The 21589-nt window shown below is 54.9% G+C and overlaps 1 protein-coding gene across 4 annotated transcripts in view; it reads left to right on the top strand.

Annotated features, from left to right (window-relative positions):
* PLXNA2 (plexin A2) overlaps positions 1-21589 on the top strand; it is a 140026-nt gene that overhangs the window by 3427 nt on the left and 115010 nt on the right. For all 4 annotated transcript variants that reach the window (XM_068995557.1, XM_068995554.1, XM_068995555.1 and 1 more), the window contains 2 exons: positions 9008-10262; positions 10682-10864. In XM_068995557.1, coding sequence (XP_068851658.1) covers positions 9075-10262; positions 10682-10864 — 1371 coding nt within the window. In that variant the 5' untranslated portion in view covers positions 9008-9074. The remainder of the gene's footprint in view (positions 1-9007; positions 10263-10681; positions 10865-21589) is intronic.

The following is a 21589-nucleotide window of genomic DNA, read 5'->3' as shown; positions in this document are numbered from 1 at the left end:
TGTGAGATCATTTGGTTAAAAGTCTTGTGATCCTTGATGGAACTCAGTTGCTCTTTGCTTCTGGCTTCAAAACAGACAAAGGAAGCAGCACTGAAGTTCTCCTGGATTTTCCAAGATCACCGGTTTTCCTCAGCTCTGGGAGGTTCTTTTTGGCCAAGCATCTTGGCTGGGTTGTTTCGGTGAAAGTTCCTCAGGTTTGGGGTCAGAGAGAGCTCCAATTGTTGAGTTTTGGCTTTGCCCCCCCGATCCTGGAGCTTTGTAGGAATGTTTTTGGGATCTGGAGTAGCAGTCTGGGGCTGTGAAGGGGGGATTTGTAAAACGGAACCATCTGGTTCTCACAAGTTGTTCTGTTGTGGTTTTGGAGGAAACTCCTTTTGTGATGTGCCCTTGGGTTTGCCAAAGGAGTCCTGCCACAGGTTCAGCTGTAGCTTCTCTCCCAGTGGCATCCTCTGTGTATTTTATGGAATCCTGGAAGTTCTGTGGTCAGTTCTTAGCCCATCTTGGTGATGTGTCCACTCGGAGCTGACGGGGTGGTTTTGATCCCTGTGCGGGTCCATCCAAAGCAGTGCCCTGGGGATTTGGGGACAGCTGGGATGGGACTGGGCCAGGGTGGGACACCTCCTGTTGAATCCAGGGGTGCTGAGGGGCTCTCGGGGCAGGCAGGCTCGCTGCAGCCCTGTGAAATATGGCCTCACACGTCCTTGAAGGATTTATTGTTTTCCGGGCACGGCTGGAGCCCGTCCGACAGGCTGGATCTGGGAAGGAAATGACTCAGTTGCTCTCCAGACAAGTGCAGCTTTGAAATCCAGAGAGGCAGGAGACAGCTGAGCGGTTCCGGCTCGCTCCCGTTGGAATTCCCGGTGTGGCTGTTACTCCTGGTGGGCTCTGGGTGGGACGGGACAGGGGCTGGGAGGGACGAGGCCGGGCTGGGCAGTGGCCACGCCGCCTCAGGACCCTCTGGCCTGAGGATGTCACAGCAGAGCAGGTGACAAGGGAAGGTGGGAGCCACAGGAGCAGGGACAGGCTGTGGATGCCGTGCCAGGGCTGGGAGCAGCTGGAGCAGCCCATGGCCAATCGATTGCCACGCCAGGGGCACAGTGTGGGACACAGCCTGAGCAGCAGCAGCAGCTTCCAGGGGGTTTTATGGAATATTTTCCACTCCCACAGGCAGAAACACCGTGACCCTTCCTGGGTGAGGAGTGTGGGTGCTCCCCAGCCTCCTCTCCTGTCACCCACATTGTCCCCACAGTCCCGGGGTTTGTGCCCTGCTCTGAGCTACACAGGGACTTGTAAAGTTCCTGATTTTGCTCAGGCTTTTGGGATATCTCATCCATCAAAGTGTCCGGCCCCTCTTTAGCCTCGGAACTTCTGGCTGGTGTCAGATGTGGACGTAAGCAGCTGCTTTCTCCATCTTATTATCAGCTTGGTTGGAGAGAGAGAACTTTTTAAATGACAGAGATCCTTAGCAAAGAGACGAGAGTTAGTGTTAAAAATAAAGAAAACAAGACAGCTCGTTTCATCTAAACAGAAGGGTTATTAAACAGGCTTGAATTAATCAGAGATCTGCCAGAGCTCTGAAATTGAAAAGCAGGGCAGAGGAGCAGGGAGCACACGAGTGTGAAGGAGCCACTTTCTCAAGCAGACATTGATGTCCCAGTGCTGTGGGAGAACAGTTGATGTTCAGCTGCTGTGGCACAGAGGTGAGATGGCTCCAGGCTTTGGGGTCCTTGCCTGGACCTCAGGACATGAGGCTGGGGGCACCTGCCACCCCTGGGAGCCGCCAGACACTGATCCCCAGGCCATGGTGGGACCCTGCCCACGGCCAGGGACCATCCCCATGGGTCTGAGCTCTGTGATGGTAACTTCTCGAGGTGGGTGGAGCAGACTGGGCAGGGATGAAGCTGCCTCGCCCGTCCCAGGGCTCAAGCACCTTGAAACGCTGCCAAAAACTGAATCAAGCACCCGAGGGATGCCCTTGGAAGGGCAGCCAGCCCTGGCAAAGAGGCTCTGGGGGTTGGAGGGGTTTCCTTGGGGTGGCTGCTGGAGCTGGCGGTGGTTGCAGCTCCCAGCCCACCCTTCCACCAGGCCAGGCCTGCCAGGGGCTGGTTAAGGGGCCTGAAGGTTCCTCAGTGCTGTGTGGCCTCTGTCCTGCATCACCCTGTCTGCTCGGCTTCTCCTGTTCATTTAAGGGCTTTGGCAGCTGTGTTCTGCCTCCCCAAGTCCTCGTGCTCCCACAGCGGCACCTGGGTGACAATTGCTCCCCTGTCTGTGCTGGGAATGCTGGGGCTGTGACTGGCAGCTGGAATGTGGAGGGGAGCAGGGAGCTGGTGCTGGGCATGGAGCAGGAATGAACCTCTCCCTGGGCATCTTCCTGCTCTTCCCACCCCTTTCCCTGCCCTCCCAGGGATGGGGATGGACAGCAGAGGGGCCTGGGGGTGTGCGGGCTTGGCTTGGTGCTTATTGCTGCCAATCCCAGAGATAACCCCGCTCTGGAGCGGCAGGGAGCACCGCCAGGAACCCCCCAAACGTGCCTGGAGGTGCTCACAGGCAGTGCCGTGCTCCCCACAGCTCCAGCACCACTGGCTGAGCGAGACCCAGCGCTGCACAGCTGGGATCCAGCATCTCAGAACCTCATTTTAACAAATGCACCATTTCCTGGTTTACTTAGGTAACAGCGCTGTGGCTACTGTGTAAACACCTCTGGCTGCCGGGGGGAGCGGGGATAACGAACGGCGCTCTCTGCACGGCGCTGGCACAGCCAGAGGAGCTCTGGTGCAGGATTTCTGTTTAATGGAGTGGCTGGGGACCCATTTAATTTGAAGCTGGGGTTCTTCAGTCGCCTGTGGTGTGCTGGAGTGAGGCCAGGAGAAGCTGCTGCTTACTTTTCTCCTGCAGTTCGGTGGCCGCTCTGTGATCCTCCCTCGTGCTGCTCTGTAATATTCTCCTGCAATAAACTGCAGCTGGATGTCACCTGGGGACACAGTGTTGGGCTGAGGCTTGGGAGATAAAACTCCCTGCCTTGCCACTGGGACCTTTTGCTTAGCCTTGGGCAAATCATTTCATCGTTTAATCTGCTTGCACCTAAGGTCAGCAGCCATTAAATTCCATTTTGTTGGGAATAAAGTCCGTGAATAATCAAACGATGCTCAGGTGCACCGGTGGAGAGGTGGATAAAGCTCAGTCCATCAGGACTCAGGTAGGAAACCAGGAAAAGCACTTTCTGAGGCACATAAAACTGACCTAGATTGCCTGGAGGGGTTGTGGATTCTGTTTCTGGGGGTCCTTAAGGACAGTCTAAAGAAACTCTGCTGGAATGATGGTTGTAACAGCTGGGCCTTGCAGCAGGAGGCTGCGTTAGACACTCACAACTCTCTGTCCAACTCTCATTCTTTTAACGTTATCCAAAGCCAGTGACCTGTTTACACAGGTTTGGCTGAACCTGAGCCCTCCCAAAACTTGACTAAACCAGCTATGAAACTTCACAAGTGTTGAATTTCCCCTTGGTGTCGGACTCCAAGGCAGCTGGGAGAGTCAGGGTCTGTTCTGCTCCGCGCTCCAGCACGTCAGGCTGTCACCAGCCTCGAGCCTGTCCTCAGGGACTGCCTGGGGAATAAAGTCCTCCTTCCTCAGCTCCCCTCTCCAAGCAAGGTAATTTATGAGCTGTTTCACAGCAGTGCACTCGAAGCTCAGTAGCTGCCAGCTGTGGTTTCTCAGAGAGCAGGTGTCAAGTGTCAGCACAGGGAAAGGAGAAGGTGTCTCATTTCTGCCACCGAGGTGTCCGAGGTTGGTTATGGATTTTCGGGGAAGCCCTGTAGGGTTGCTGGGTTAAATGACTGCAGCTGTGAGGCACAGCTGGGTGGCAGCCACAGCTGTGGTCCTGCTTTGGATCTCCCTGGGGGTGGGGAGTGAGGAGCACAGCTTGTCCAGACCTGTCCAGCAAAGCTGGGACAATGCCAGGGGTGGCATCAGATGCGCTGTGTCCTTGTCCTCCAAAGTGCAGTTCCAAATCTGGGGCTTAGGACAGGGCCCTCCCTGCATTTGCTGTTTCTCTGGACCTGTTGGTATGTGTGTGCCCAGGAGGGAGGCGGAGGGGAGAGCTTTGCACAGTGTGTGTTGTATAAACAAATATCTGGGCTCTGGACAGATTTTGTGCATAATTCCTGCGATGGTGTTTGTTATCAGGGAAATGCCTTTTCGTGGCTGGGTTCTGTTCTTCCCCTCCTCTTCCTTGTCCCAGGCCTGGAGGAAGCAATAATCACAATGCTGTGTTTTGCCCTCTTAACTCTTTCTCAGAACGCTGCCGAGCCTGTGAAATGTCATCCCTGGGAACGAGCAGCTCTGGGGAAGGGGGACACAACTCCTGGCGTGGTTCCTGCGGGTGGCTGCCAGCACGGAGCAGGGACAGGAAGCCCAGGGCCAGCCAGGAAGGTGGATTTTGGTCCAAAACCCAAAGGGTTCAGGTTGTGTTTTAGGAAATGCTTGTTACTTGTCATCCCTGTGGGGCAGTAACCTCTGGAGAAACCTCAGAGCTGGCTCCAGGCTCCTTCCTGGTGATTTACAGCTTGCTCTTACTGTTGTTGGAGTCAAAATATTTTAAAAAAAGGCCAAGAAGAGGTGGTAGGAGCCGTCCCCATTGCTCTGTGTTACAGATCCAATTATTCACACCGAGCCACCAGTAACTCCCCTTGGGCTCAGGCTCTTGGGTGGTGTCTGCCTGGTGGGGTTTGGAGGGATCAGTGCCAAGGCTCCCTGCTCTGGGATAGCCAGGGAAACCCTCTGCTCAGGGCATGGACGTGCCAAGGCTTCTCCTCCTGGAGAAAGGCCTGAGAGCAGGGAAGGGGTTGTGTGGATGGGAGGAGAGGTTTCTGCTGGGCCGGGGGGGATTTGGCAGCGTGGGGCTCCTCTGGCTGTGGTGGCCTGGCCAAAGAGGCAGCGCTGAGCATCCAGAGCTCTGATCCATGCTGGAAACATCCCAGGGCTTGGAGAAGCTTCCATCAGACAGTTTGGCTCAGATCTTTTGTCTAATTAAACCCAAACCCTATGAATTATTATTAGGTCTTCCTCCATAGGTGACAAATGTGTCCTGAACGTCGCTCCTGCAAGGGGATCAATCCCTGCAGCAGCTCCAGTGCTTGGAGAGGTTTCGCAGGGCAGTTCCCGATGTGCTCCAGGAGGGATGAGGGTCCTGTGTTCCTACAAAGAAATGGCCAAACTCGGGGCTTTTCCCCTCCTCCTGTGGGCAGATCTGATATGGAGCCAATGGAAGGGGAAAGGCTCAGGCTGGGGCAGGGCTGAGGTTGCTCCGAAGGGTTTGCTCTATCTTTGGGTTTAGCACGTGCAGCCTGTCCTGCTGGTGGCCCTTTGGGCAGGGCTGGGGGTGTGACAGCCTGGTGACCGCAGGGAGGGCAGTGCTGGCAGCCGGCCGCTGGCCCCGCTCCCGGCCATGAATCTTACGGGGCTCTAAAGAGCAAAAAGGGCAGAGCCCACCCCAGCTCAGGGAGCAATCCCAGCCCCTCTGCCCCTCCTGGCAGGCTCTGTCATTCCTCTGCGGGGTTTGTTCAGGGACACAGCCCCCACAAAGCCAGTATGGGATTTATGGCCCGCTCTGCTCCCTCTCTGCCCGTTCTTGGGGACCCTGGTGGCCTCTGGGCAGGGGGAGCCACAGGGACAGATTGGGAAAAGCTTGTGGGGCTGGGAGGCTGGAGGTGAGGAAGGGGGTCAGTGAGGATGAGGGGGTCAGTGAGGATGAGGGGGTCAGTGCAGGTTCTGGGGTCAGTGAAGGCACTGGGGATGTTTTGCTGTGTCCTGGAGGTGCTGGGGCACATCCAGAGTGGGTGAAATATCCCAGGAACACAGGAGCTGAGGGAGCAGAGGTGATGGCTGAGGGCCCAGCAGTGCTGAGTGTAAATCACTGCTCACCACACCAACCCCACCCCCAAAGAAAAGCCACCGCCACCACCAGGCAAACGCAGCTGCCACACTGGTGACATCAGAATTGTGCCTTTGAGCCGTCATGTACCACAGGAGATCCTCTTGTTGTTTTGGCTTTAATTTTCCTTTTTTCCCCTGTTTTTTGTGGGTTTTTTGGTGTGCACAAAACGCCACTAATGACAAACTGTGGTGCCCATGAGTGAGTGACAGCTGAAATGAGAGAAATGACTAATGGTGCCTCCTGAAGCCCTGTCGCATGGAGATTAAATGAGCCCTTTTTTCTTCCCCCCTCAATGAGAATCATGGGCATTTGAATAATAATATTATAGTCTCCATTAGGATGACAGTGGGGGAAAAAATCGGCTCAGACCTGTGATTATTCCTTCAATCTAATAATTATTTAAATACCAGATAACTCCTTTCAGCCTAATTGAGGCCTTTCAGCTGCTTGGGTTTATATTGTGTCCCTGAATTTACTCTCGCTTTCACCTTGCGTTACTAATAGCTGCAGATTGCTTCTGAGGCTGTATTTTAAAACTCTCTTCAGAAAAAAAAAAAGAAAAAGAGGAAAAATTAATGATCAAATGGTATTAAGGATCAGAGCTAAAATCACCCATTCTCCTGGTGTTTAACTCCCCAGGTGTTTGGCCTCCTCCACAGAGAATCATAGACTGGTTTGTGTTGGGAGGGATCTTAAAGCTCGTCTCGTTCCATGGGCAGGGACACCTTCCACCACCCCAGGATGCTCCGAGCCCCGTCCAGCCTGGCCTTGGACACTTCAGGGATGTGGCAGCCACAGCTGGCAGCCTCTGCCAGCCTCTCCCCATCCTTTGAGCCAAGAACTCCTTCCCAAAGTCCCACCTAACCCTCGCAGGCAGTGGGTTCCCCTGGCTGTTTGGTGTCTATTGCTGAGCTCTGCCCAGCCCTGCACCCTCACATCGTGCCCCAGCCCTGGGGTCGTGGGAGCTGCAGGAGCTGCCCTGGGGGTGACACGGATCCGGGGATGGCTGGGTAGGGTGGCAGCTCATGGCCGTGCTCTGTCATGTTCAGATAACGTTTGAAAGCGCAGATTCTCCTTCCCGGGTGATCTCTCCTGCCTGTGACTGTTCACAAACGCTCTGCAAAACCTTCACTGTGAGGAACAGCAGAGAGGCCGGGCTCCAGCTGACAGCCCTGCTGCACAGCAGCTCCACGCTGCGCTGGGTTTGGGCTGGCTCGGGATGGAAACTTTGCTGAAAAACATCTGAAACTGCTGTGGTCAAAGTGCAGAGCTGCTGTTGTCCCACACATCCAATGTGTGTAAAGTTAATTATTTAAATGCATTCATTTCTGGCTTGCACCGTCCTTGTCTCGCCTTGCAGTGGAACAACTTTTTAAAGATTGGGAGCTGCTGAGCAGGAAAGCTGTGTGTGCTGAGCTTTACAGCAGGGCCTCCCTGTTCTCTGCAGGATCTCTCCCTTGTGGGGCTGCCCTTGAAGCAGAGCCCGTAAAGGACCATGTCCTAGGACTTGGGGCACTGTGGGGTTCTGGGCAGAGCTGCTCTGAGACCCCTGTGCCCCGTGATCAGGTGTCAGTGCCCACCACGTGTCACCAGCACGGAGAGGATCCTCCCAGATCCCTGGGAACGATTTGATCTGTGCCATTTGGAAAGATTCCGGGTCAGGGAATGGTGTTGGGACGTTCACTCAGAAATGTAGTGAGAAGAGCCGGGGAGTCCCCCTGGTGCTGCTGTGGATGTGGGAAGGCAGCGGGAGCAGCCGTTCTGTGCCACAGCCATCCCCACAACGCCGAGGAGGTGGCAGGGTCCGTGTCCTGCCCGGGTCAGAGAAACCACCACAGCCAAAGGTGGGAATGCCGAGCCTGGCAGCGAGAGGGAAGCAGCTGGGGAAATGTCTCCCTGAGCAGAATGAGAAACCCATTACTGCTCCCTCTCTCCTGTCGTGTCTCCTGTCAGTGACACGGAGATGGCAGCGCAGGGACAGAGCTCCTTTGTCACCTCTCAGGAACAGCCGTCTCCGGCTCCTGGCGGGAACAAGCCTAAAGAGCGGCTGTTCAGTGACACTCACGAGCTCAGGGTGGCTGTGCAGTGCTGGGAATTGTTTCAAGGACCAAACCAGGAGCAGCATCCATTGTCAGGGGGTGAGGGAGCAGCCTCCTGCCTTGGCACGCAGGGCAGGGGCATCAGAGCTGCCGAGGGCAGGGTTTCCGTGGGGTGTGGGGTGTGTGCTGGCGCTGGCCTGGCCCTGCTGGCAGGGGATGGGTGCAGATTGTGGCTCATCCTCAGCCTCTTCCCAGGCTGCGATGACCCTGAAGTGAGGAAGGATGTCCCTGAAGTGGCTCCTTTGCCTGCCCAGCCTGGAGCATGTAAGGAATGCAGAATTTGGGATAAAGGAGAACTTCGTGGTGGTTCTCTGTGGTCAGGTCGAGCAGGCAAGGGTGGTCTCTCCCCTGCTGGCAGGTTTGGTGGCTGATCTAACCACATGCTCCCACCTTGGTGGCAGCTGCTTTTTGGCAGGAAAGTACCTGGTGAAGGAGTTCCTGCCCAAAATGCACCTGCTTGAGAGGCACTTCTGGCTCTGGGGACGGGCTGAGGGGAAATGTCAGTACCTTCAGTGTTTGTGCTCAGTGAATTTGCCTGCATGAGGTTTCTTTCTCAGGTTCCCAAATTAAATCAGAGAGGGTTTAAAGGTGAAGAACAGCTCTTGTTTCCTCTGCTGCTTCCAGCAACAAACCCTGCAGGAGACACCCTTCTAGCCAAGATTGCAGATGGATGGTTGGGGCTGTGAGCCGCGGGCTTTGCCTTGGGCTGGAGCTGGTTCTCCCCTCCCTGGCTGAGCAGAGCGTGTTCTAAACAGCCAAACCACATCACAAATTTAAGATGCAGGGGCTGAAACAAGTGGCAAAACATCGACCTGAACTGTTCACCAGTACGTTGTGGACTTGCTTAATTCTTGTTGTGCTTAGAGACATCCCCGCTTTATCTCGAGGACTGTGTAATTAGAAAGCCTCCTTTGAATTTTATCTGCAGGGCACACGGGATCTAATCCTTGGCTCTGGGTGGTTCTTCTCTCCACAGAACCATGTGAGGGACATTGCCGGGGCTCAGGACACACGCGGGGGACACGGAGTTTGCCTTTCCCAGGATGGATCAGAGGAGGAACTGGCCTCGGGTACTGGACTCTGATGGCTGGTCAGTGGCTCTGCTCTGCCTCTTCCTGGCATCGCTCTCCCGGAACGTGTCCAGCAATGCCTTGTTCAACACTTTCCACTCGGAGAACCGGGACTGGACGTTCAACCACCTGACGGTGCACCGGGGCACCGGGGCCGTCTACGTGGGGGCCATCAACAGGGTGTACAAGCTTTCGGGGAACCTGACCATTCTGGTGGCTCACAAAACCGGTCCCGAGGAGGACAACAAATCCTGCTACCCGCCCCTCATCGTGCAGCCATGCAGCGAGGTCCTCACGCTCACCAACAACGTCAACAAGCTGCTCATCATCGACTACTCCGAGAACCGGCTGCTGGCGTGCGGCAGCCTCTACCAGGGGGTCTGCAAGCTGCTGCGCCTCGACGACCTCTTCATCCTGGTGGAGCCCTCGCACAAGAAGGAGCATTACCTGTCCAGCGTCAACAAAACGGGCACCATGTACGGGGTGATCGTGCGCTCCGAGGGCGAGGACGGGAAGCTCTTCATCGGCACGGCGGTGGACGGCAAGCAGGATTATTTCCCCACCCTCTCCAGCCGCAAGCTGCCCCGGGACCCGGAGTCGTCGGCGATGTTGGATTATGAGCTCCACAGTGACTTTGTTTCGTCCCTCATCAAAATCCCCTCGGACACGCTGGCCCTGGTTTCGCACTTCGACATCTTTTACATCTACGGCTTCGCCAGCGGCAACTTCGTCTATTTTCTGACCGTGCAGCCGGAGACCCCCGAGGGCGTCTCCATCAACTCCGCCAGCGACCTCTTCTACACCTCCCGCATCGTCCGCCTGTGCAAGGACGACCCCAAGTTCCACTCGTACGTGTCCCTGCCCTTCGGCTGCGTCAGGGGGGACACGGAGTACCGGCTGCTGCAGGCCGCCTACCTGTCCAAGCCGGGGGAGGTGCTGGCCAGGGCCCTCAACATCACGGCGCAGGAGGACGTGCTCTTTGCCATCTTCTCCAAGGGGCAGAAGCAGTACCACCACCCCCCCGACGACTCCGCGCTCTGCGTGTTCCCCATCCGCACCATCAACGCCCACATCAAGGAGCGCCTGCAGTCCTGCTACCAGGGCGAGGGCAACCTGGAGCTCAACTGGCTGCTGGGGAAGGATGTCCAGTGCACCAAAGCGGTAAGGATGCGCTGGGTGTCGGCTGTGGGAGCCCTCGGGAGCCGGGATTGATCCCTGCCCCAGTGGAACACAAGTTTGCAGAGTGGGATCAGTCCATCTGTGCCTCAGTTTCCCTGAATTCAGAGCACTCTTCCCCTTTAAAACGTGCTCTCATCCTACAGTGGGATGACAATGAGGGAAGGGATGGCGTTAGGGCAGAATGAAGCTGTGCAGCTTCCTGCGAGTCTTTGCCATTCCCAACCTGGGGCTCTGCAAGCTCGAGGATCCCTGGGGAAGGTGGCTGGAGCTGGCAGGGGGTGGCCCGTTGGTGGCCCCCACCCTGCTGCCGGCACCGCCAGCTCCCTTCACACCACCCCGAGTGTGTGGGGCTGCCCTGGGCTCTGCTTCACTCACAGCTGCCCCAAACCTTGTCTTTCCAGCCAGTCCCCATCGATGACAACTTCTGCGGGCTCGACATCAACCAGCCCCTGGGGGGCTCGGTGCCCGTGGACGGGGTGACGCTCTTCACCTCCAGCCGCGACCGCATGACCTCCGTGGCTTCCTACGTCTACAACGGCTACAGCGTGGTCTTCGTGGGCACCAAGACGGGCAGGCTGAAGAAGGTAAGCCTGTGTCCGTGGCTCTGCAGAGCCAGGAGCTGGGTTTTGTCTCTCTCGGGATGCTCGTCACTGCTGCTGTGTCTTATGGGTGTTTCCCAGTGGGAAACTGGGAGTGAAGCAGGAGTGGAAGTCGCAGGGTTTGGGTCACAGAGAGCCTGTTTTGGTGAGGCAGATTTCAGCCCTCAGCGCTGTTAGTGTGGTTTGTTCTGAAGTGCCGAGTTTTGGGAAAGATGCAGTGGAAGCTGCTGCAGGGTGGTCTTGGAAAAGGAACCAAACGAGGTCTGATGGAAATCTTGCAGTAGTTTTGTTTCCCAGCAATCCTTCTGCAACTGGTGTAGGAGACCATGAGTTACGAAGCCTTTGGAGCTGCTGGTGGAGTCAGGATTTTGGTCATGGAGAGATGGGAACGGGTTCATGTGGCTGCTTTTGGAACCGAGCCTCAGGGCAGAGTCCTACTGCTTCCCTCTGCCTCTTTCCTCCTGCTGGATGATTGATCAGTCCTGGAACATTCCTTGTCCTCTGCACCACAAACACTGAGGAGGGGTTTGGTGGGGCTCAGCTGAGAGTCACAGAATGTTTTGGGTTGGAAGGGACATGGGCAAGGACACCTTCCACTAGCCCAGGTTGCTCCAAGCCCTGTCCAACCTCCCCTTGAATGACTTCCAGGCTTTTGAAGTCCAGCTGGGACTGCTGCACTTCTGAGTCACAGCTCACAGAATATTCTGAGTTGGAAGGGAACTCTTTGAGGGGTTCTGTATTTAAAATAAGTTTGGAAGTGGCCTTGGGGTGTAAACAGAGGGGTGTGAGAGCCCTTGTTGGCCTTTAGAGCTGGAGCTGCAGCTGGAAGCCAGCTCAGCAGTGGGTTTGATCCAGCTCCAGCAGAAGCAGCCTTGGAGCTGCTGCTCTGGCAAGCTGAGACCCCTCCAATTAACCTCAGCTCTAAATGACAGCTTTAGGTGAACCTGTTAAATGCAGCCCCTGCTCCTTCATGCCAGGGAAAGAGTTAATAAATGTAATCAACAGCAGGCTGTTAATTTTTTGAGTCCTTAAGCAGCAGGGAATTTCTTCCTCATCTATCCAGGAAGATACAAGGACAGGCAGATACTACACTTGAATGTCTGCATCATTTTAATTACATCAGTTCATTAATATTCATTCAGCACTTTACAAGTGCTGAGTAGTAGTAAATTAGGTGCCTCCCTGGTGCCTCTCGAGCGTCAGTGGGGCAGTTTTGGACGTGGGGGAGAGGGAGCTTGTAAAGCAGAGCCCTTCACTTCCCTGCACAGGGGAGAGCCGGGGTGTTTTTAGCCAAATGGAAGGGAGAGGAGCCCTCGGCACATCCCAAACGCACGTGCCGAGCTCGGAGCTGGGGATGCAGCCCGGAGATGCAGCCTGGTGCTCGCTGTGTGCAGGGGTTTGGGGGGACAGGGGAGGCTCCTCGCTCAGAGGCAGCAAAAGCCAAGAGCCTGTGCCTGCACACGAGGTATTTATGGGCTTGTTCCATGAATTATGAAGGATTACAGAAGCAGCAGTCCCTCCAGCAGGGTTTAATTCCTGGTGCTAGTCTACACTGAACAGTTTTTGATGCACAGTTAATCTATTCATGCTCCACTGTCCAGAGGGAGGGCTGTGGAATCCTTCACCTGGAATCCTTCATCTGTTGGATGAAAATTGGCCCATCCCTGGAGTAAATTCATTCCAGACATTCACTACAGTCAGGCTTTCGTGGCATCTGCCCTTATTTAACATCAGAGCTGCCTGCAGCTGATGGGATCCATCCCCCCTGTAATTAACTGGAACAATCGTGGTCCCGTCCTCCCCTGTGTGGGGCCGAGGATGTTGCTGTTCTCTGTCTACACCTTTAGCAGATTTTCCCTCATTTGACATGTGGGATTATCTTTTCCATGGCCTGAGAGAGGCCAGGTGAGGCATAGGAAGCAGCTCTGCACAGAGCTGACGGGCTCTGGCTGCAGAGGAGGTGAGACCCGGGGGAAGTTAACAGGTTGTCTTGGGATTTTGTGCCTGTTTCAAGATAACCAGACATGTCTTGAAGACATGGAGTGCTCGGGACTGTTTCCTTATCTCTCCCTCCCCATCTGTGAAATGATGGTGGAAATGTTCAGCACCTCTGTAAGTGCCAGGGATTTGTGGAGATGCCTTTTCCACCTGATCTCCTTCGTGTCCTCCTCCGTCTCAGATCTACCCACACAATTAATGTCTGAAAGCTTTGTCACACCTATTCCCTCGCCCACAGCTGTTGATTTCCTTTGGAAATGAGCTGCTGGCTCCGTCTGGGCTTTCAGGGAAGGTGTTTCTGTGTAGCTGGAGGAAAGTCAGGGAGATGTCTCTGAAGCCTTTCAAATTTGCCTGTGCTCCCCCAGTGAGAATTCCTTACTGGAAACACTGGGTTCTCTCACTGGTGTCCTCCTGCCTTTGGCTCTTCACCTCACTGCCCCTGCCACGTTCCCAGCTCCTGCTGGTTCTGCTCCCCAGCAATTGTCTCTAAGTGGGTGAAAAGCAAATGCTGCTGATGCTGGGGCCCTTTGGCTCAAGCACAGGTACGTGGGTGCAGTCCTGCCTCCTGCTCTCCTTCCAAAGCACCTCAGCTCCCTGGCTGTGGGAGCAGGAGGAAAGGGGATCATGTTGGAGACAAAACCATTCAGAATCATGGATTCCTCCAATGAAACCATTTCCATCAAGCAAAATGAGAAGGGACATTAATGCAACAGTGAACAGCAACTAAGTGCTGGGGGGAGATGTGTCAGCTTGCTTGTTCTGTTTATGGGCTTCATACAATTCTATCAATATTGATGTGTGATGCCTTTGATTTTGACACTAATCATTGCCATGAATTAAATTTGCAGCCATATAATTAGAACTGCTATTAATAGGGCCTCAAGCTAAGCACTGCTGTGCTAGTTGTCTTTTTCCTGATGGAAAACGGCATCCACGGAACTCAGCTAATGTGGTTTGCCTGGGAGATGCTGAGACTGATGTGAAAATTGCACTTGCTGTGTCTAGAGGGGCTCCTCTGGAAGGCAGATTCATGGGAAGGGTCTGGCCCAGAGGTTTCCCAGGAACTGCACCTTCAACTTCCCAGTGGTTTGCTGCTCTTGGGACACAGGGCCTTAGTGGGAGAGAGGAGGATGCAGGGAGAGCAGAGCAGCCCTCAGCGTGCAGGGCTGTTACTGCCTCGTTTCCATTCCATCTCCCCTTCCCCCTGCAAATCCTCCCGTTTATTCCCCTGCCCTCGCAGAGCTGTGTCAGCTCCGTGTCCCTGTGCACGCCTGGTTCCATCTCATCAGCCTGAGCTCAGTGCCTGGGATGGCAGCAAGGCTCACCACTAAAAATCAATCTTGTATTTCATCCCAAGAGGTCTGTTTCTTATTAGGTCTAATAAATCAGTGAAGTGCCCTTCATTCAGCTTGTCAATGCAGGACATTGTTTGTGATCAAGAATAAATAAATGTCTCTCCTCTGTCTGCCAGTTGCCATCTAGGTATTATTTTTCCATCATGCTGTTTATGCTGGCTGTAGGAAAAATGCAGTTCCTGCAGCCTTGCCTGCCTTCCCACGAGCTGGGAAGGCTCCTGGGTGGTACAGGCGAGGGAGAAGCGGGAACAGTGATGTTGTACCTGGGTTTCACCCAGCACCGAGTTGCTCAGTGGTGACAAGGCTTTAATTTGTGTGCTTGGAGATGTGGAGGTGTTGCAGTGCTGCAGGCAAGGGCCCAGGTGTGGTTATTTCAGACGCCCTGAGGTGAAGGATAAAATGTGCAAATGAAATCGCCCCCAATTCTCCTGGAAAAATGGGTGTCACACTCTGTCCTGGACACCTGTGCCCCTCTGTCCCCAGGGCAGCTGCACTGGACGTGCCTGGAATCCATCCCGGGCTGTGAGGTCACTACTCAGGATGTGTCTGCAGAGAAATACACAGTGCTGGGACTGTCTTTGGGATGGGGAGCACACTCCTGTCACCTGTTGAATTCCTGAACTCAGTCCTTGCTCCCCACCTCCCCTTTTCCAGGGGACAGCGATGAGTGATTGGATTGTGCCGCCAGAGGAACGGAGAACTTTTAAGTGCGTTGTTACGTCTTGGGACGTGAGAGTTTTATTCAGCTTGGCTGATTTAATTTGTTCCATTAGTGGGAATAAAGGAGGTCTTTCACAATGAAATATATATGTCCGAACCTGTCCTTAGATGACTTCATTCTATGGATGGTTATCTCATCCTGGTGATTTATCCTTCATTATCGCCCCCGCACGCGCATCCCGCGGCACTTCAGGAAAGACTCGGTTGCATCAGCGTGTGGAGAAGCCAAGAGGACACCAGGCTGTTATTGAACAGATGAAAATTATCCATTTGCAGGCGCCTTCCAAAGGATTTGCCTGGTTTTAGCTGTAGGCTGGGAGGTCAGGGGCTCTGCCGGCTCCGTGGTCAATCCATCACCCTCAGAGTGCAGATCCCCACGTCCCAGCAGAGGTGTGAGAGGGCAGATGGTTCTCGTTTGGCTGAAGAAGTTGTTTAATTGAAAGGTCTGAGAAGAAAAGTCTGGGTTTTGCCCTAGGATGTGAAATAAGGGGGTATTTGTTCACTACTGCACTGCTGCTGTGGTTGGAGGAGCTGGGACTCATTTTCTCCCTAAACAAGGATTTTCCAGCCTCGGAAAGTAATTCCCCTTTGCTTCCATCTGTGCTGTCAAACCGCAGAAGTGGGTCCCCAAAATGCCCCACGGTCCCTCACATCTGTTATTGTTCATAGCCAGGAGTTGGAATCTCACTTACTGATTGGAATTTGTGCAAGGGAATAGGAAAAGTGGTGGAAGCCAGAGGAGAGCACTGGGGTGTGTTTGGGGCTGGAGATGGGGCAGAGCTGCCAAGTCCCTCTAGACTCTGGGTCTGAGCACTCAGGAATGTCCCTGCCACCTCTTAAGGCATGAAATTGGCCTCCTCTCCTCCCAGCATCCCTGCCCTGGGTCTGTTATCTGGTGCCTGCCAGAACAAGTCACATCAGAGAAAAGCCAGAAGTTGGCAGATATTTTTATAGCTGCTGGAGAGCGAAGGGGCAGGTGTTCCGGAAATGCTGGGGATCTGAAATGGAGCCAGGTGAGCTCGGAGGCTGCTTTAATCTCATTCCTTGGCTCAGGAGATGGGGGTGACTCTGGGTTTTACGCAGGTTCAGGCACCTTGAAAAGTCAACTTGAAATTTTGGAGGGCAGCGATTGCATTTGGTTCAGTTCTAAATTGGGGTTTGGGGGGAGGCTGCGAGGGGCTGAGCAGCCCAATCCATGGAATACATCCTGCCTCTGGAATCATGGAGTGACTTGGGCTGGAAGGGACCTTCAAAGGCCATCCAGTCCTGCCATGAGCAGGGACACCTTCAACCAGACCAGGCTGCTCAGTGCCCCATCCAAACAAGGTTTTTTATCTTGAACATATTTTGGAGATAATTCATCCCCACACCTCCTCTCAGAGGTATTATCTCCTTTATGAGCATCAAGTGAGGCAGAAGTTATTTCTCCTCCATTTCACAGTGTTTTCATCACGTTCAATAATGAGTTTCTACTTGAAATGATCTTGGTGAAAAATGTCATGAAATTCTAAACTCTTTTGTGAGCTCCTGTTGGTTTTCCTGCCTGTCCCGGCTTCCCTCAGAGCGTGAAGCTGAGTGAGTTGCTGTGCTCTGGATGTTGTTGGCTTTGGGGGTAGGGCAGTGTCAGACTCCTGCCTTTCTACTCACGAGTCAAGAAGTTCATGCTTTCTTTACTATAAACATATTTTTCTGCTGGCTTTTAAAATCCTCAGAGGTCAAAATAACACAGGTTTTGGTCCATTTGTAAGATCTTAAATCCCTGGGTGGCAAGAAATACTGTGAGAAGACCAGGCTATGTTGCTTCTCTAATTGCCTCCTCGAGGCAGAGAAAACAAATGTGGAAACCACAAATGTGCCGGGAGAGACGGGGGAATGTGCAGGGAGAGCCCTGGGCGCTGCCACAGCCCCCGAGCTGCTGCTGCTGCTGCGAAAAGGCTGGGATTTGGGGACAGTCAGGGGGTGAGACGCCTTGGGAAAGCAGCAGCGCCGCGGTTTGAGGTGGGCACGGCTGCGAGGCTTTCCCTGGGTGTGCGGTGGTGCCGCCTTTAGCATCCCCTCCATCCACGCCCGGCGCGCGGTGCCAGCGCGGTGCCGCCGGCGCGGAGCCGGGCTGTGAGGCGCTGCGGGCTTTGGGTGGCACATCCACCAGCGGAGCATCGGCCCGAATTTACGGCCGAGCCGGGCCGGCGGGGACGGGACGCGGGCAGCTCCTCTCTGTCCGCACGGGCCCATTGCTCCCAGTACGATGCACGGGCTCCGCACCTCCCCCTGCCTTTCACGAGGCTCTTCCCATTCCTGCCGAGCCGCTTGGATAGGCAGAACCCCGCCTTTGCCTTCGGGGAGCTCTCTGCAGGCAGCCCAGGCTGGGAATAACAGAGGGAGGGAACCCCCGCCTGCTGGAAGGAGCTCCCGGGGATGCAGCACCCCGGGGGATTTTGCACCAGAATCCCCTGGAGCTGTGGAAGGAACTGAACCTGAGCTCTGCCCGGGGTGTGACCCAAAGCTGTCGCTCCCATGGAGCTTCCTCCTGAGCGGAGGGAGAGGCCCCCAGTCACTCCCAGTTCATACTGGGGAGCCTGCTGGGAGCAGGGGAGGATGGTGGAGGAATAGAGGGTTTAGGACTGTGATTCCTCGGACACGGATGCAGAAGGGGAGCACAGGCAGCAGCATGGGAAGGCTGCAATAATTAGCAAGAGGCTCCATCAGCAATTGTCCCGCCAGCCCCTGCCAGCGCCTGCACCTCTCCCGTTGTTCTCTCTCGCTCGGTGACACAGCTCTGCATCAAACAGAGCCGTGTACATGAAAGTGATGTGCACTGGAATGAATGTACACATCATACAGCCTCGCTCCTATACAGCACCGGAAGGGTTTTTTTGTGGTTAGCTGCTACATTATTTATTGTGTGCCGGGCTTTAATCTCATAAACCTGCCTGCAGGCCTTAGGCAAACCAGCCTGAGCATCCTGGAAAGCCGGGAGCCAGCAGTGCAGAGCGCTGGGGGACTGCGGGTGGGAATTGTTTGTCTTGCCTCGGTCCCTCTGCCCCTGCAGCTCATTAAAAGCAGCGGCGCCGTAAATTGGTCGCTGCCACCACCTTAGAGCGTGATTTGCACTTGCCATTGGGAGGGGACGCCAGTCCCACACCCCGTCAGTCGGAAAGAACAAGAGCCGGTCCCTTGAGCTGCCGAGAGCAAAGGGAAAAGGGAAAAAGGGTGAGGGAGAGGCGCTGGGGTAAAGCAAGGTCTGCCACATAAACGGCGCTGGGAGCTCTCCACCCTCCCGAGCGGCCGGGAGCGCTCTTGCCAGCACCTCGAGCTGCGAGTCAACATTTGGCTCCCTCATGCAGAGCTTGCTCTCGCCAGTCCTCCCGAGCCAGAGGCTGATGAGGAGAACAGAGCATCCCCCTGCCTGCCTCCCCTTCCCACTGCCTTTGATGCTCTTCAAGCTCCTCACTCCCAGAGACTTCGTACCACGAGCACAAGCAAAGGGGTACCCCGGGCTTACACGCTGAAATTAGTGAATAACAGAGCTGGAATGAAACCAGAGTTCCTCCTCCAGCCTTCCCCTTTCTTCTGACTCTCGGGCCAATTGCAGTTCTGGGGTATGTTTGGGCTAAATCGTTCTGCAGAGCTCTGAAGCCAAAGGGCAGCAGGCTGTGACCCTCTCTGCTTTTCTTCTCGGGATTTCTTTGTGCAGAGCCTTTCACCCCAGGAGCTCGGTCTCATTACTGAGAAATAAATAATTAGAATATCTGGAAGGTCCAGGTGTAGTGGAAGGGAGACTGAGGAGTTTCAGACACACAGGCTGCTTTCTGCCCCTGCATTCCCACCAGGAAAAGGGGTAACTGCACTTCCTGGCTTCACAGGGAGTTCAGCTGAGTTTGTAATCCAAAGTGCAAAGAAAGCAAGATAAACACTGACCTTCACCGCTGGCAATCAACTGATCAATGTTTAAATGTTGCATATTTTGGAGCAAAGCACATCTCATTGCATGGGCCACGTTTTTTATTATTTGCCCTTGATTTTTAGGGGAGTTTGGCTGTGCCAGGGTGCAGGCATGGGGCTGGGATTTGGCTGATTCCAGCAGCCCCAGAGTGGGGATTGCCAGGGAAATGCAGCAGGAACAGGACAAACAGCACTGAGCACCAGGTTTGGGGCGAGAAAAGCAGCTCAGTGTTTGCTGAAGAAAACAAACAAGTTTCATGTTTTTCAAGTGTGCTGCACGGAGCCTGGCTTGTGCAGAGCCCTGTGATCAGAGGCACCAGGCAGCCCAGGTCCAGCAGGAGCTGTGTTATTCCTCGAGGAGCACTAAAGAGCAGCCGATGCCTTCTGGAAATTGTTGATAAAGCTCTCTTTTTTAGAATCATTTTTGCTTCTCCAGCACAAATGTACTATTTCTTGTTTGGATGTGTTGCTTTCTTCATTCACTTTTATTATTAGGGACATTTACATGAAAACAGCTTTTTTTTTTTGCTCTCGCAGCACATTTCCCAATTGCAGCTGCATGGAAGGAGATCTCCACCTTCCCTGGGATTGGGGCTGCCAGGCTCAGGGATCAGGGATGGGGATGGGCCCTCTCCACGTGGGGCAGCTCCCTGTGCTCCAGAGGGGATGTTCCAGCTCATCCCTGGCTCTCTGCTCTCTTTGCCCACCTTGTGGGTTCATTGGGATGCTGGGTGTGTCCATCCCCTCCCGAGCACAGGATTTATTTGTACCTTGCCAGCAGAGAGAGGCCGCTGTGAAACCCTCGAGCAGGCAGGAATCCTCCCAGGGTTTCCCAAAGTGCCAGCCCTGGTTGGGGAGCAGTTTGGGAAGGGAGAGCTAATGGAGATGTCTGGCAGATGGAGAGTGCAGTGATAATGTACATCACAGGGAAAACCCCAAAGGCTGCTGTTCGGGGCACGGCGATGACATAAGCAATGTGGGATGGGAGATTTATTCCCTCCCTGCTGGAGCCCAGCTCCCTCCCCTGAACAGGCACCTGGAGAGGAACCTGCAGGACCTTCCCCTTCTCTGTCTGCCTCGCTCGGCTCCGCAGATGGGAAATGGAAACTCCAGATGTGTTAAGCACATCTTTAATTTCCTCTCGCTCCATTTCTGCTGGAGGTTTGTTTTAGGGGTTGGCATTTCAGGTGTTTGTTTTGTTTGTTTGTTTTTTTTTTTGCTGGCATCTTGAGAAGCTTGGGATAAGCCAAAAAAAAAGGAGAGAAGCTTCAGGAGAGAGGAGCTGCTCTGGCTGTGGGGTGGGGGACACCCTGCTCTGTCCCCACAAGTCCCCTCTGCACTGCCCTGGCCCAGCTCAGCTCCCCCCACGCCTGGCAGGAGCTCTGGGGCTGCTGATTCATGGAAGCAGATGCTTGGAGAGGTGAAATTCCTCCCTGTGTGCTTCCCTCACCCCTGACCCCACTCCATTTCTTCTGCCTGACCCCTGAATTTCAAACCCGACCTTTGGTATCGCGGGGGAGGGAGGGGAGGCAGGAGGGCAGGGAAAGGGCAGAGTGAGTTTGGCTGTGGCTGGGAGGTGGGGGAGGTGAAGCTGCGATCCAAATGATGGCTGGGATGCAGTGGGATGCTCTGGGATGCTCTGGGATGTTGTCGGATGCTGTGGGGGCTGTGGGGATGGAGCAGGTGCTGCTGCTCCGTCCCTCAGTGCCCGTCTGGAGTATTTGCCCGTGCATTCAGTTCCCTGAAATGTAAAATACGTCCAGGGCTGAGCTCTGAACGCCATCCCCACCCTGTGCTTCCCCTGCCCTGCAGGGAGGGCCAAACCCCCGTGGGGTGCTGGGGGTGTGGGGTGAGGCTGGGGAACACGGGGATGGGGATGTGTGGGTGCTCGTGGCATTCCGCTTTACACCCCCAGGTTTGTGGCAGCTCCCACTCTGTGTCTGGGGCCGTGGGCACAGCTCAGCCTCCCTGGGCTGTGGCATTTCTGCCTGTGAGCCCAGACAAACACAATCTGCTGTGCACAGGCCTCCCTCCCTCCCCAGCTCGTTCCTGCCTGGCCTTGGGCTGCTCCTTCCCCGCTCAGTGCAGCAGTGGGGGGTTCTCATCCCTGCACCACAACAAAGGCAAACTGAGCTTTTCCACCTGCCGGAACATGGCAGAGGACCCAGCTGAAGGCAGCACCTTTCCAGGGCCTGGGGACACAGGCAGGACTCGATTGTCCTCTTGGGATCTTCGTCCCCATCCCCTGAGTCCCTGCTTCAGCACAGCCCCCCAGCCCTGGTGTGCCTGGGCTGGGTTCATGACTTCTCCCCTCTGACACGCTGCCTGGGGGGGATTTAAAGCAGAATAGAAAAATCCCTGCTGTGTCATGCGGAGGCAAAGTGGCCCAATCCATCTCTGTCCCCGCAGCGCACTGCTGGCTCCCCGAGCCCCCGGGGAAGGTCCCTGTCGATAGAGTTCTGCATCTTGTCGTGGCACTGCCGAGTCCTTGGGAATGGATGTGGAGGCTGGGAGTGCTCAATATCCCCCTGACAGGTAGGGGCTCATTTAATGGGATGCTGCCTTATCCATTACCCTGGGAGCGGCCGCGGGCCCGGAGCAGGTGCCGGGCTCCCCCCGCCACCACAAAGGCTCTGTGTGAGTAAGGACGCAGTAAATGTCTCTCGCTCCCAGATTTATTCCTTCATTAGGTATT

Source organism: Aphelocoma coerulescens, chromosome 26 (assembly GCF_041296385.1).
Source record: "Aphelocoma coerulescens isolate FSJ_1873_10779 chromosome 26, UR_Acoe_1.0, whole genome shotgun sequence".
NCBI classification, from domain to species: Eukaryota; Metazoa; Chordata; class Aves; order Passeriformes; family Corvidae; genus Aphelocoma; species Aphelocoma coerulescens.
This window is presented reverse-complemented; position numbering and strand designations above follow the sequence as displayed.